This window comes from Caretta caretta, chromosome 19 (genome assembly GCF_965140235.1).
Source record: "Caretta caretta isolate rCarCar2 chromosome 19, rCarCar1.hap1, whole genome shotgun sequence".
Classification (NCBI taxonomy): Eukaryota; Metazoa; Chordata; order Testudines; family Cheloniidae; genus Caretta; species Caretta caretta.
The window spans coordinates 19,895,565-19,911,772 of record NC_134224.1 but is presented as its reverse complement, the minus strand read 5'-3'; the positions used below and the strand labels follow the sequence as shown (position 1 = coordinate 19,911,772).

The following is a 16,208-nucleotide window of genomic DNA, read 5'->3' as shown; positions in this document are numbered from 1 at the left end:
ATTATCTTTGAAAACTCATGGCGATAGGGGGAAGTCTCGGACAACTGGAAAAAGGCTAATGTAGTGCCTATCTTTAAAAAAGAGAAGAAGGAGGATCCTGGGAACTACAGGCCAGTCAGCCTCACCTCAGTCCCTGGAAAAATCATGGAGCAGGTCCTCAAGGAATCAATTTTGAAGCACTTAGAGGAGAGGAAAGTGATCAGGAACAGTCAGCATGGATTCACCAAGGGCAAGTCATGCCTGACTAAATCTAATTGCCTTCTATGACGAGATAACTAGTTCTGTGGATGAGGGGAAAGTGGTGGACGTGTTGTTCCTTGACTTTAGCAAAGCTTTTGACACTGTCTCCCACAGTATTCTTGCCAGCAAGTTAAAGTAGTATGGGCTGGATGAATGGACTATAAGGTGGATAGAAAGTTGGCTAGATTGTTGGGCTCAACGGGTAGTGATCCATGGCTCCATGTCTAGTTGGCAGCCAGTATCAAGTGGAGTGCCCCAAGGGTCGGTCCTGGGGCCGGTTTTGTTCAATATCTTCATAAATGATCTGGAGGATGGTGTGGATTGCACCCTCAGCAGGTTTGCAGATGACACTAAACTGGGAGGAGAGGTAGATACGCTGGAGGGTAGGGATAGGATACAGAGGGCCCTAGACAAATTAGAGGATTGGGCCAAAAGAAATCTGATGAGGTTCAACAAGGACAAGTGCAGAGTCCTGCACTTAGGACGGAAGAACCCCATGCACCGCTACAGACTAGGGACCGAATGGCTAGGCAGCAGTTCTGCAGAAAAGGACCTAGGGGTTACAGTGGACGAGAAGCTGGATATGGGTCAACAGTGTGCCCTTGTTGCCAAGAAGGCCAATGGCATTTTGGGATGTATACATAGGGGCATTGTCAGCAGATCGAGGGACGTGATTGTCCCCCTCTATTCGGCATTGGTGAGGCCTCATCTGGAGTACTGTGTCCAGTTTTGGGCCCCACACTACAAGAAGGATGTGGAAAAATTGGAAAGAGTCCAGCGGAGGGCAACAAAAATGATTAGGGAACTGGAACACATGAGCTATGAGGAGAGGCTGAGGGAACTGGGATTGTTTAGTCTGTAGAAGAGAAGAATGAGGGGGGCTTTGATAGCTGCTTTCAACTACCTGAAAGGGGGTTCCAAAGAGGATGGATTTAGACTGTTCTCAGTGGTAGCTGATGACAGAACAAGGAGTAATGGTCTCAAGTTGAAGTGGGGGATGTTTAGGTTGGATATTAGGAAAAACTTTTTCACTAGGAGGGTGGTGAAACACTGGAATGCGTTACCTAGGGAGGTGGTGGAATCTCCTTCCTTAGATATTTTTAAGGTCAGGCTTGACAAAGCCCTGGCTGGGATGATTTAGTTGGGGATTGGTCCAGCTTTGAGCAGGGGGTTGGACTAGATGACCTTCTGAGGTCCCTTCCAACCCTGATATTCTATGATTTCATGGGATTCTAATGCTTGGTTTTAGGACATTCCTGTAATGTATTAATTAATGTTATGTTCAGCCATAACGCCCTTTTAGCATAGCTTGTATCCGGGAATAGAGAGAGAGCCAGGTTGAAGAAGAAATAAAAAACATGGGGATATTGTTAGGTTTATGTACAGTGCCTAGCATAATGGGAGTGCTGGTCCATACTGTTGTTAGTGTTGCTGTCTTGGAGCTCCAGTGTTAGCTGCCCCGCCGAGAGTGCAGCTTGCTGATTCAGCAGACTTCAGTGTTGTTCACAGGCGAGGTTTGATGCTGAAGGCACTCAGCCAGGTGTATTGTCAGCAAAGCACAGCACTAGCGCCCTATCCAGTGGGTCACAGGGATACTGGAACAGACATGCTATTGACAAGGTGAAGGTTCAGTCAGCATAACAGGATGCTGTCCCTTAGACTGCTCTAAAGTTGCCCCTCCTGTGACTTCTTAATTTGTACGTTGATACAAACAAATGACATATTACACTCCTGGAGGTTAGTTACCACCCTTATATCTTGTAGCTCAGGGTGGGCAAACTTTTTGGCCCGAGGACCACATAGGGGTGCAAAACTGTTTGGAGGGCTGGGTGGGGAAGGCTGTGCCCCCCAAACAGCCTGGCCCCTGCCCCCTATTCACCCCCTCCAACTTCCCGTCCCCTGACTGTCTCCTCCTGGGACCCCCCGCCCCAAACCGTCCTTCCCCCCCCAGGATCCCACCCCCTATCCAACCCCACCTGCTCCCTGTACCCTGACTGCCCCGACCTATCCACACCCCCGCCCCCTGACAGCACCCCCTCCCCCGGGACTCCCACAGCCTATCCAACGCCCCTGTTCCCCGACCCCTGACCATCCCAGAACCTCTGCCCCATCCAACTGCTCCCTGTCCCCATCCCCTGACTGTCCCCCAGAACCCACTACCCAATGTTCTTCACCGCCGCGCGCCCCCACCCCTCTTACCATGCCACTCAGAGCGGCAGGAGCTCGCAGCCCCACTGCCCTTGCGGCGGCATGGCTGCGTGACAGGGGGAACAGCAGGGGAGGGGCCGGGGGCGAGCCTCCTGGGCCAGGAGCTCAGGGACCAGGCAGGACGGTCCCGCAGGCTATAGTTTGCCCACCTCTGTTGTAGCTGCTAGATCAAACAAAACATCCTCATCCATTATCCTGTCATCCCCTCTTTATCTTGACATGGTGTTGGTGTGATGTTGTATCTTAGGAATGTGTTAAGTAGGTACTTCAGAGATCTGTGTTTTTGTACCATTCTCCACAATCAGGAATGTGCTTACTTGGTTAGCTGACACCTAGCTTGTTACTATTCTGCGCTAAGTTACTATACTACTATCCTCCGCTAAGTTATGCCTAGGGCTCCAGCAAGGCTGCCAAACTCTTAGATTGGGCTCTGAGGTAACTATTTGAGAGCAGTTTCATTGGAAAGGGACAGCAACAAAATAGGGTGATTAAAGAGAATTAAAGGAAGCCAACTCAGCAGGCATAGATGCCACGCTCAAGACTCAATACAGTAGACATCTCCTGCCTTGAATGTGGCAATCATCCACTCTGACCTTCCTTCCACCTTGTCTAGCCTACATAAAACGTTGTAGCTGAAATATCTTCCTGTGTCACTGCTCTGCCCATATTATTCCCCTTCTTGAATCTCCATTGGCATCCTGTCTCCATCTGTATCAAGATTAAGGCGTTTCCCACATCTTTGCAGAGCTATGGGGCAGGGAATGTCTTTGTATGTATTTGATCAGGGTGCACTGCAGTGGGGGCCTTAGTACTCAGTTTGTTATCTCTAAGCACTATGGTAATACAAGGACTGTTCAGTTATTCAAATACTGAATTCCTTGAATGCTGTTCATATTGCAGATTCAAGCACTCAAAAATTAGACCATGTCAGAATTAAGGTTGTCTGTGCAACCTAAATTCTGTCCCACTGTGCGAATGCATTATGATAGTCTCCTAAGTATATGATCATGCACTGTTTTTTCCATAGGACCCTGGCATATTAAATGTCTAAATCCGTGCTTTTCCTTACCTTTACCAGGATGCGAAGTGATAGCTGTGAACACCCGCTCCACTAGCCAGACTTTTATTTATAAATGTGATGCTGTCCTGTGCACTCTTCCCTTGGGAGTGTTGAAACAGCAACCACCTGCAGTACAGTTTGTGCCTCCTCTTCCTGAATGGAAAACGTCTGCTGTGCAGAGAATGGGATTTGGCAATCTTAACAAGGTAACTTGACTGGGAGGGGAAAAGCAGTAGAGGAATTAGTACAATAAATAGATTCTGGAATGCATGATGCTAAGCTGGAGAGCAGCTCCCCCCTTCTTTCCTTCTAGAACCCCATTCTTTGAATTGTGTGAAGTCATTTTTGTGCAAAATGTGAGATGCACTGAGCTTGACTTAGGAACACGTCTATAAAAGGATACCAAACAAATTCTGTCTTTTCCATTTCTACTATAAGAGCTAGAACCTCCCTTATCCTTCTTAAGGTATTTCTCCTCTTTACTGCGTAGCTTTGTAGTATGCTTCTGGGTACCAGGTGGCATCATAAGTGCAGCATTGAAGCAAAGAACCTCAGTTTACATCTGCTGAAGACCTGTTGGTACACATCCGTGCCACTATGCCTTGATTGTGATCTGGATTGGAAGAACACCTCTTTAAGAGGATAGTTCAGTCCCATGCTGATTAAATCTTTGGTCTCTGTGAGACTGCCAAATAAAATGCCAATCGGTGGTGGTTCTTTTGTGTGACGGTCCCTATGTATATTTCACACTTGGGTGCTCATGCGCCTGAGTCTGGGTGTTTCCTCCAAGCAATGTCTATTGACTCATATATGCGCAGTGTTTTCCCTCATGCTTCTGACCAAGGATATAAGGCGCAGTACAGGTCAACACCACTCCAGTTCCTTCTTACGGCCCCATGGCCTGAGTCGGAACCCCTATTCCTCCTTCACTCTTATTTCAATAAGAAAGTTGTTCTGTATACCTGTGTAAATGGTTTTGCATAGTTAGTATAGACTAATCTAATCGCCTTTTATGATGAGATTACTGGTTCTGTGGATGAAGGGAAAGCAGTGGATGTATTGTTTCTTGACTTTAGCAAAGCTTTTGACACGGTCTCCCACAGTATTCTTGTCAGCAAGTTAAGGAAGTATGGGCTGGAAGAATGCACTATAAGGTGGGTAGAAAGCTGGCTAGATTGTCGGGCTCAACGGGTAGTTATCAATGGCTCCATGTCTAGTTGGCAGCCGGTATCAAGTGGAGTGCCCCAAGGGTCGGTCCTGGGGCCGGTTTTGTTCAATATCTTCATAAATGATCTGGAGGATGGTGTGGATTGCACTCTCAGCAAATTTGCGGATGATACTAAACTGGGAGGAGTGGTAGATACGCTGGAGGGGAGGGATAGGATACAGAAGGACCTAGACAAATTGGAGGATTGGGCCAAAAGAAATCTGATGAGGTTCAATAAGGATAAGTGCAGAGTCCTGCACTTAGGACGGAAGAACCCAATGCACAGCTACAGACTAGGGACCGAATGGCTAGGCAGCAGTTCTGCGGAAAAGGACCTAGGGGTGACAGTGGGGGAGAAGCTGGATATGAGTCAGCAGTGTGCCCTTGTTGCCAAGAAGGCCAATGGCATTTTGGGATGTATAAGTAGGGGCATAGCGAGCAGATCGAGGGACGTGATCGTTCCCCTCTATTTGACATTGGTGAGGCCTCATCTGGAGTACTGTGTCCAGTTTTGGGCCCCACACTTCAAGAAGGATGTGGATAGATAAATTGGAGAGAGTCCAGCGAAGGGCAACAAAAATGATTAGGGGTCTGGAACACATGAGTTATGAGGAGAGGTGAGGGAGCTGGGATTGTTTAGCCTGCAGAAGAGAAGAATGAGGGGGGATTTGATAGCTGCTTTCAACTACCTGAAAGGGGGTTCCAAAGAGGATGGCTCTAGACTGTTCTCAATGGTAGCAGATGACAGAACGAGGAGTAATGGTCTCAAGTTGCAGTGGGGGAGTTTTAGATTGGATATTAGGAAAAACTTTTTCACTAAGAGGGTGGTGAAACACTGGAATGCGTTACCTAGGGAGGTGGTAGAATCTCCTTCCTTATTGGTTTTTAAGGTCAGGCTTGACAAAGCCCTGGCTGGGATGATTTAACTGGGATTTGGTCCTGCTTCGAGCAGGGGGTTGGACTAGATGACCTTCTGAGGTCCCTTCCAACCCTTATATTCTATGATTCTATGAACCCCTCCCCAGTTGAGGGGAAGAACTCCTCGCTACCTGAGGACCATGCCCAAGGTCCCGGGCTTCAAGAACTGTATCCTACACTTGTTCCTTTTCCATCAGCAAGGAACATCAATGATGTCTCTACTGTCTGGGTGAGGTGAACATCTCGACGAAGTGCAGCCTCTGTAAGTCCTTCCTGCCAAGAACTACAGAGGTTTATGAGCTCTGACTCCATACATTCCTGATGAAAGAGGCTATGAGATCCCGGACTCAGTTTGATCCTGACCAGGCATACCCCCCTGTACAGTGGCCTCTGCTGACTTGTAGTGCCCTTCCTAGCATAAGCCATGGTGTGGAGCCATTGGCACAGAAGTCCAAGGACAAGCTCCTCCCCATACAAGTAAGAAACTATATCTCATAGGCATAAGAGTAGATCCCCACAGCGTACTGCTCATAAGAGACGTGTTTCCTCCCTGAGCCATGCCAAGTCTGGTGAGATGTTGCATGTGGATCCCATGGAACCGTTGCTAAAGACCGCCCAACTGGAAGGTAAGGTGAAGAAGCGGGATTCGTCAGTACCATGTCAGTGGTGAGACATATGGAACACCCAACTACGAGTGCGGCCCCACGTGACATGATTGCCGCCATGTCAATCCTCAGACCAGCCAAACTGGGTCCCTCTGTATTCTCAATGGTAAGCCCATGGGCTCTAGGATGTATGGAGATGTTCCTGACTGAAAGAGGTGTTCCTGCCATACCCATAGTCTCTGCTCCTGTTGCGTCCATCCATTCTCTGGGACATTCCTATGCCTGAGGATGAACTGTTACTCCTGTTGAAGGAGAGGACCCTTTCCCATCCATCGGATCGGGGCTCCCCACTACCGCTGTTTCCAGTGGACCCATCATCGGACTCAGAGGTGTCCCAGGACATAGCCCTGCCAGTATGTCTGCCACAGCACAGGAGCCCAGAGAGAGAGCCAAGGCAACCTTATCTGCCTGGCATAACCCGCCCCAGGGAAGCATGGGGTCTGCTGAGCCTGATGGAATCCTCTTTCTGGCCCTACTGGAGCCCCTGGGACCCATACCACAGCTGTGATAAGACCATCACAGGGGTCTTATCGTTCCCCCCTTCTCACAGCCAGCTCCGCTGGTATATGACAAGGAAGATGTGGAATTGGTACTGCCACTGGAGCCTCCTCGTTGCTGGATGAGGGGGTCATCCCGTTACTGCCCTCTCTGCTGGGTGACCAGCAATACCAGGAACTGGTAGCTATGCATGTAGCAATCTATAAATTCCGCTGGAGGAGGTCCAGTATCCCCAGCGTCATCTCCTGGATATCCTGTAAATGAGGCCATACTGGCACAGACCAGAATGGTTTGGCGCATGCCCATATCAGGTGCCCCCACCCCATGCCAGCCAAAGGGACTGATTTCCTGGTTATGCACCCAGCCCCTAATTCACTCGTGGCACAAACAGTTGCGGAGCAGGCTTGACAACACCCACAAAAGTCCACCCCTCTAGACAAGGAGTTGAAAATGTTGACCCTCCTTGGCAGGAAGGTCTTTTCCTCTGTGGGGTTGCAGTTTTGTATAGCCAACTACCAGGCACTGTTGGCCAAGTATGATTTCAACCCCTACAGAAGGCTGGCAGAGTTTAAGGACCAGCTCCTGTAGATGACCAGGCCTAATTCCAGACTTCGGTAGATGTGAGGAGAAACTGGTAGCAAAAGTGGCCCTCAAGGCTGTGGTGGATGCTGCTGACGCTGCATCCAATTATCTGGCCACGGGACTGGTTATGCTCAGTCTCTTGGCTCAAGTCTTCGGCTTTCTTGAGGGAGGTCCAAAACACCACGGAGAACCTCCCTTTTGACAAAAACGATCTTTTTAACAACAAGGTGGATGAGTCTCTGCAGTCCCTGAAGAACCCACGCTCCACTCTGCAGTCACTGGGAATCTACACCCCAACTCCCAGGAAGAAGCACCAGTCCTTCAGACCATGGCCACCTACCTCTCCTATCAACAGCCACCGGAACCTTGTCGCAAATGACAGAGGTCCCAGAGAGCCCGCTTTCTGACTCTGGCCTCTGCCACCTCCTCAAACCTCTCTCAGCTGTAGGCAAAGAGTCAATTTTGGCATGCAGGTTAGGACCCACAAACCAACTGTGATGCCACATACTTTGTCTCCTGTCATCTTTGGCAGCCTTCTTAACCTCTTTGCCCATAGTTGGGGCAAGATCCCAGTGGACAGATGGGTACTGGAGATTATCCACCACAGCAACTCCATAGTTTCGTTCCTTCGTGCCTTATCACCCTCCCTCCTGACTCCCTTCAGGGGACCCTTCTCACCAATTTATTTTCCAGCAGAAAGCAGAGCCCTTGCTCCTCAAGGGTGCTATAGATGGTGTCCTTTCTCAGTAGCAGGGGAGACGTTTCTACTAACCATATTTCTTCATTCCCAAAAAAGGCAGAGGCCCATCCTGGATCTTTGTCAGCTAAATATATTAATCAGAAAGCAGTAATTCTGGGTGGCCACTTTGGCATCGATAATTCCCTCCCTCCAGGGGGGAGCATGGTTCGTGGCTCTCAACGTGAAAGACTCATACTTCCATGTGGACATCCAACTGTCTCACAGGAAGTTCTTCTGATTTAATGTGGGGCAACAACACTACCAGTTTCGCGTCCTCCCTTTCGGCCTAGTGAAGCACCGAGGGCCTTTATGAGCATGTGCGTAGTTGTAGTGGCACAGATGAGATGCCGGGGCGCTCAGTATTCCTGTACCTGAATGACTAGCTTGTAGTGGAACAATCTCAGCAAGAAGTTCTTGTGATTCAGTCTCTTCAACACCTCCTTTCCTCCTTATTGCCCAGGCAGATGATAAACTTTATAGGGGCAAGGCTGGACTCAGTCTCTAAATGAGCCTTCCTTTTGGTGGACCAGTTCTTCACAATGACAACCCTGATTGCCCACTTTGCCTCTTTCTTTTGGAGCACATGGCCACCTGCACCTACATGACACCGCTTGTGAGATTTCACCTGCAGCACCTACAAGCCTGGCTTAATTCAACCTGCAACCCAACCAGGGGACCACATTGACTTCAGGGTCACTGTTTCCTCAAACGTTCTGGCCCCTCTCACTTGGTGGTCTGATCTGACCAAGGTCATAAATGAGACCCCTTTCAGCCCTCCCAGACTGAGAGCCACCATCAGGATGACACCTCCCTTACAGGATGGGGTGCCCATCTGGACCACACTGCACAAGATGAATGAATGCCATGGGAAGCCACGTTACACATAAACATCCTGGAACTCAAAGCAGTTCATCTCGCCTGCAAAGCTTTCCTTCCCCTTATACCAGTGGTTTTCAAACTTTTTGTATTGGTGACCCCTTTCACACAGCAAGCCCCTGAGTGTGACCCCCTTCTAAATTAAAAATGGGGTGGGATTTAATTTAATGGAGGCTTGGGGCTGTCAGCCTCATGGAGCTGACAGCTCAAGACCCCCATGTAACCACCTTGCATCCCCCAGTTTGAGAACCCCTGCCTTATACTCTCCCTCCACGTGCAGATCCTGTTGGACAATATCAACAAGCAGGGAGGGCGACATCTCATTCCCTTTGCTCCAAGGCAGTCAGGCTGTGGAACTGGTGTGTCAGGACAAGTCTACACTACAGTGCTACTGCTTGAAGGGGGCTGTAGGCAGTGACTCCCAGGGTGATGCTCTCCTGTTTTCCTGGACAGGTGACCTTCGATGTGCCTTTCTTCCGATTCCCCTCTGCCCTCACTTTCTCCTAAAAGTTGACTGAGATGGGGCCACCATCATTCTCATAGCACTTTACTGACCCCAGCAGTTCTAAATTGCAGAGCTCTTGAAGCTCTCCACCCGACCACTGTTCAGGCTCTGGTCTTTCCCGGATCTTCTCACATAGGACCAAAGGAGACTCAGGTATCCCAATTCAGACTCCTTTCACCTCACAGCCTGGTGTTTGGATGGACGTCTAACGTAGAACATGCATGTTCAGCCCTGGTCCAATGGATCCTTAACCAGAACAGGAAAGAGTCCACCAGCAGGTGAAGTGGCTCCATTTCTTGGAGTGGGTGCACCGCCATCACCTTTCTCTTGACATGTTGACCATCCCAGTTGTCCTCAATTATCTCCTCACCCAGAAAACATTGGGCTTAGCCTTAGCTCCCTCCATGTGCACCTGGCAGCACTTAGTATCTTCCTTCCCCCACTGGAGGGACGCTCTATCTTCACATACCCAACAATGGCATGCTTTATGAAAGGCTTGGTCAGGACTTCCCCACCTGCTGTCAAACCCATGCCCCCGTGGGATCTTAACCTTGTCCTCTCAGCTGTCACAGGGCCAACCTTCAAACCTATGGCAACCTTTACATGACCCACCTTTCCATGAAAGTTGCATTCCTAGTAGCCATCACTTCGGCCGGGGTGGGGGGGAATCAGTGAGCTAGCCATGATGGTAGACCTTCCCTACACACTTTTGCACAAGGAGAAGGTTTCACTGTGGTTACACCCCAAATTCCTCCCCAGTGTTGTCTTTGAATTCCATCTCAACCAATCAATCCACTTACCTATATTCTTTCTGAAACCACATGCCTCTTCGAACTACAAGAAGCTACGCTCCCTTGACGTCAGACATGCCCTGGCATTCTACCCACAAATAACTAGGCCCTTTAAAAAGTCTGAGACTTTCTTGCCATGGCAGAAAGATCAAGGAGCCAAGCCATATCCTCACAAAAGATCTCTTAAGTGGATCTCAGGCTGCATACTTAATGCTACAAAAGATATCAATCCTCCTGCCTCCTGGGGATGGTTCAGCTCACTCTACATGGGCACAGGCTGCTTCCATGGCTGTGTTATCAGATGTCCCATTGCAGGACATTGGTGAATTGTGCACTCATTTACAGCACACTACGCGCAAGCAGCCATGCCATGGATGCAGCGGTAGGATGGGCCATCTTGCAAATCGCTCTGCCATCAGCCTCTTCACACCCACCTCCACACTGAAACTAGGGCCCTACCACGGACTGTGAAATCAGTCTTTTGTGTGCTTTTATCCTATACAGATTTCACGTGGGAGACCAGCATTTCTCAAATTAGGGTTCCTGACACAAAGGGAAGTTGCGGGGGGGGGGTCACATTATTGCCACCCTTACTTCTGCGCTGCCTTCAGATCTGGGCAGCTGGAGAGCGGTGGCTGTTGGTCAGGCGCCCAGCCCTGAAGGCAGCACCATCCCTCCCTCCCCCCCGCAGCAGCACAGAAGTAAGCATGGCAATACCATACCAGGCCATCCTTACTTTTGCACTGCTGCTGGCAGCAGCTCTGCCCTCAGAGCTGGGTTCCCTGTCAGGAGCCACTGCTCTCCAGCTGCCCAGCTCTGAAGGCCGCGCCGCCACCACGAGCAGTGCAGAAGTAAGGGTAGCAGTACTACAACCCCCTTTAAAATAACTTTGCAACAATCCCCCTCTACCCCCCCCCCACAACTCCTTTTTGGATTGGATCCTTACAATTACAACACCGTGAAATTTCAGATTTAAATAGCTGAAATCAAGAAATTTACCAGTTTAAAAATCCTATGTCCATGAAATTGACCAAAATGGATTGTGAATTTGATAGGGTCCTACTGATCACTGCTCACAAGGCATCCATGTGGAACCATCACTCAAAGAAGAAAAGGAGGTTACTTACTGTAGCTGGACGTTCTTTAAGATGTGTGGTTCCTATTTGTATTCCACTACCCACCCTCCTTCCCCTCTGCTTCGGACTTGGTTACATTGCATTAAGAGGGGAACTAGAGTGGCATCAACTTGCACCGCTCCTTGTACCCTCGGCTGGAAGCACAAGGAAGGACACTCTGCTGGACAACGGACGCTGTGTGGGGGAAACTTCCCAGACTTGGGCACGTAGTGCACGTGCATACCACATTCGGAATACAGAGAAGGACCACACATCTTGAAGAGCCTCCAGTTACAGTAAGTAGCTTCCTCTTTTAGATGGAGATTTTTCACATGTACCTAACTGATTTGGGGGCATGTATTTAATTGGCACGTTCTACATATGTCACTTAACAGTGAGTTTGAACTGGTGAGGTAAGATGAAAGTCTCTGTATCTCATTGCAGTGAAGATTACTCCTGGGGGAATTCTGCACCAAAAAATTAAAAATTCTGCCCACATTTTAAATTTCTGTGTATTTTATTTGTCAATATAACACAATATAATCACTCTAGTTTCAATTATTTTGGTAATTTTATTTCAAAATACCTGTCAGCAAGTATGTCAGCAATATAGATAACAACAAAAAAGATCCCCCAGGAGTAGAGAGTTAAAGAAACCCCTATGGTAGCAGTTCTCAATCAGCGGTCTGGGGCCCCCTGGGGGGCTGTGAACAGGTTTCAGGGAGTCTGCCAAGCAGGGTTGGCATTAGACTTGCTGGGGTCCGGGGCAGAAAGTTGAAGCTCCGCCGTGTGGGGCAGAAGCCCAGGGCCCCAAACCCCACCACTTGGGGCTGAAGCCAAAGCCTGACCAACTTAACTTCACAGGGCCCCCTTTGGCATGGGGCCTCTGAGAATTGCTGTGCTTGCTACCCTCAAACACCAGCACTGGCTTTTATATGCAGAAAACCGGTTGTTGTGGCATGGGTGGGCCATGGAGTTTTTATAGCATGTTGGGTGTGCCTTGGAAAGAAACAGTTTGAGAATACCTGGACCCAGCTCCTTTACTGTCCCCCTGGGGGACGTGGTGCAGTGCAGCTCTGCCCTTCCTCACCCTTTGCCAGAGCTGGGTCTCATGAGCCCTCTCCTATCACCAGGAGAATGAGGATCAAGCTGGACAGCCAGGGTGTGCAGAGCCTCCATCCCCACTGGGCTGGGCACTCCACTTACTGCGATCCGGGTTCTGCAGAGTTCAGCAGCCCCTAGTGGTAACCAGTAGCTCTGCAGCCCCGAATCTGCAGGGAAAACATGGAAATCTGCATAAATTCTGAATTGTGCAGTGGTGCAGCATTCCCCCAGGAGTAGAAGATGTACCTCTGTAATGGGAAAATTAAAACTTAATTGTGATCCTTTATAATATTTCCAGGACATTGTAGAATGTGGCAAAAATAGGTGAGACCTTTTCATACTGAAGGATCCCCACTGAATTTCAAATTTGTCTTGCTTCTCCCCTCTTGGAGAGATCACAGCCGGAAGGCAGAGGATCTTCCACTATGTTCCTGAGCTGTTTTGGACAAAAGGTTCTTGTCTGTCCCCTTTTTTGGTCACAATCATGCATTCTGCTCATCTGCAGGGATTCAGACTCACTCAGTAATTTTAATGCCTCTCATCTGCTCTAATCTGGAATCAGACGGCATTTCTGCTTTGGGCTGAAAGATGTTAAATGACCACGAGAAGGTCTGAACACCTGCGGTGAGCATTTACTCTTGCTGAATACACAGTCTGGTGGATTGGGAGAGGAGGTGTGATTAAAAAGAGAGGTGAGGCAGACCTGGCAGGTTGCACTGCATATGGAATAGGGTCCCCGGTATCGACTGTCCTTAATCTTAGTTAGAACTGAAAAGACCTAGTTAGGTGTCTTTTGCCCTCTCTGCTGTTGTGGAGTTGTTTGCTATTGTATGTTTGCTCCCTGTCTTGTTTTAAATTTCTCAGGTTCTATTCTGCAACCTAATTGATTTCCCTAAATCTAAATGTTTGACTGTTAAAATTTCTGCAGACTTAATTTAATGCCTGTAATTGCAAGTTATACCTCCTTGTATCTCCACAATAAGTTCTCTGCCTTGTTGATGTTTTCATCCTTCTAGTATTTGTAGAATCTTACCTTTTGTGTCCCTCCCCCCCTTTTACATTAATAATCAATTAGCCAAGCATTAGGTATTTAGCTATTTTAATCATTCATCTCTAGTCTCTCCTTCAAGTCCCCTGATAATTATTGTTGCTCCTCTCTGAACTCCCTCTGATTTGTCAATATCTTTCTAGTAAAGTGATGTCAAGAATTGGGTGCCATGTTTGAGGCAGTCATGCCAGAGCGGTACACAGAGGGAGTTTTACATCCCTATCCTGTGCTATTTGTGTGTGAAGCCCCATTCATATAGCCCTTTTTTTTTTTTTTTTTTTTTTGCTGTTATGTGCTATTGGAGAGACGTATTTACTTTGCTGTATCTCTGCCCCAGATCTGTCAGAATTTACTACTTCCCTTGAGTCTGTGTGTTTCAGATAAGTTTTCCCTAAATGTATTTATCTGCATTTTTCCAAGCTGCATATTTTTTAATTTTCTTCCCATATTTCAAACCTCTCTGTCATTTTGCATTATTTGTCCTCATTGGTGTTTGCATTTACTCCCAATTTAATATCAGCTGTGAGTTTAATTACTACATTGTTGACTTCCTCTTCTAGACTATCATGGAAGATAATCTGGTGTTCAATACTGCCTTCATCCAATCTCTAATTCACTATTTTTCTCTGCTTTTGTTGTTTCTACAGCCAATATCAGTCAACATTGTTCGATGCAAGACTATGAAAATAAATTTTAAGGGCTGTCTTTCAAAATATAACATTAAATAAAATCCCTTACTAAAATTCAAATATGATAACTGCTTTCCTTTCATCTGCTAATTTAATAATTATTTGGCAAGGTCTATTCTGAACAAAATCTTACAGTGCTGTTTATTCTCTAAATATTCAGGCCTAGTGATTTGGGGTACCTCAATTTTTGGGCAAAAAACTTAAGATGCCTTAGAGGAGTCTGATTTTTCAGACAGCACTGAGCACCCATCCTCTGAAGTCATATTGGAGTGACACTTGCGCCCATTGGAGCATCTCTCCCGTTTAGGGGACTGCCTTCCTGTTATCCAGCAGGCCTGGAAACTGACCACCAAGGAAAAGTGGGTCATGGAGGTCATAACATCTGACTATACCATCCGTTTTACATCATGCCCTCTCATCCCCACCTCCTTCCCCATCCCTCTTCAGGACCTGTCTCTTGAGTTTGTGTTAAGACAACAGTTTGACTCTCTCCTCCAGCTAGAAGCAATAGAACTGATCCCTTCCCCCCACAAGGCAAGAAGTTCTACTCAGAGTATTTCCTTGTGGCAAAGAAGGAGGGAGGCCGATCTAAGACACTTAAAGCACATGAAGCTTTAAAGGTTCAGGATGGTGACTCTGGCAACTACAATTCTCTTATTGGAGGAAGGGGATTGGTTTTCAGCCCTGACCTACAAGATACCTATTTTCATATATCAATTAAGCCCATCACACAAGAAATACCTACACTTTATTGTAGGCCAGGATAATTTCCAATACCTTCTTAGTTGCCCTCACTTTTGCTTGTAGAGTTGGGTAAATTGGGGCCTTAATGGCAGACCCTTTATGATGTTCTTCAAGGATAAAAGAAAAGGAGTACTTATGGCACCTTAGAGAGATGCTCAAATAAATTGGTTAAGCTTTCGTGAGCTACAGCTCACTTCATTGGATGCGATGAAGTGAGCTGTAGCTCACGCAAGCTTATGCTCAAATAAATTGGTTAGACTCTAAGGTGCCGCAAGTACTCCTTTTCTTTTTGCGAATACAGACTAACACGGCTGTTACTCTTCAAGGATAAAGTCTCCTTACACCCACATCCTAAATTCTTATATAAAGTTCTGTAGGATTTCCACCTTAATCAATCCATCCATCTACCAGTATATTTTCTGAAACCTCATAATTCTCAACAGGAATCCTATTTGCATACCCTGGATGTTAGAAGAGTTTTGGCCTTTTATTTGGATAGGACCAGGCAATTTTGAAGATCTCTTAGGCTCTTCATCTCCATCATAGATAGAGGCCGGGAATTCTCTGTCTCTACTTAGAGACTGTCAAAATGGATATCTGGTTGTATTGTCACTTATGAGACCGCAGGTGCTCAACCCCCTCATGCAGTGATAGCACATTTGCCCAGTTCTTAGGCAACATCTTACAACATTACTGAAGAATGTAACAATTTCCAAAATAGGTAAGACTGCTACCTGGGTTTCAATAAATATCTTTACCCAACTTTATGCCCTTGTCCAGGCTGCCAGATCCGATGCGACCCTCTGTTCTGCAGTATTATCTTTAGTTCTGGATGTTTTTCTGAAGCTCCCTCCTCCTCCTGTCTGAATACTGCTTGGAAGTCCCCTGAGGTGGAACACCCATAGGGACACTACTAGAAGAAGAAGAAGAGGTTTCTCACCTTGTGCTCTATCTGTGGTTCTTTGAGATGTGTGTCCTTATGGGTGCTCCACTCCCATCTCCCTTCCCCTCCGCTTTAGAGTGTTCCCTAAGGGATGTTGGGTAGAGAAGGAACTGCGGGTGGTTTGCCCACGTACTCCTATATAACCTCGGTGTCTGACAGGAGGCGGCTTAGGTTACATGTGTGGGCCCAACAGATGCTGCTAGCTGAAAATGTCTGATCAAGGATTGAGAGGCACATGCACACCTGAAGTGGAGCACTCACAGGAAGAAAAGCAGT

General features: G+C 47.6%; 1 protein-coding gene across 4 annotated transcripts in view; it reads left to right on the top strand.

Annotated features, from left to right (window-relative positions):
• Positions 1-16,208, top strand: part of KDM1A (lysine demethylase 1A) — a 180,090-nt gene that overhangs the window by 141,421 nt on the left and 22,461 nt on the right. For all 4 annotated transcript variants that reach the window (XM_048825892.2, XM_048825890.2, XM_048825889.2 and 1 more), the window contains one exon: positions 3,527-3,714. In XM_048825892.2, the coding sequence (XP_048681849.1) occupies positions 3,527-3,714 (188 nt within the window). The remainder of the gene's footprint in view (positions 1-3,526; positions 3,715-16,208) is intronic.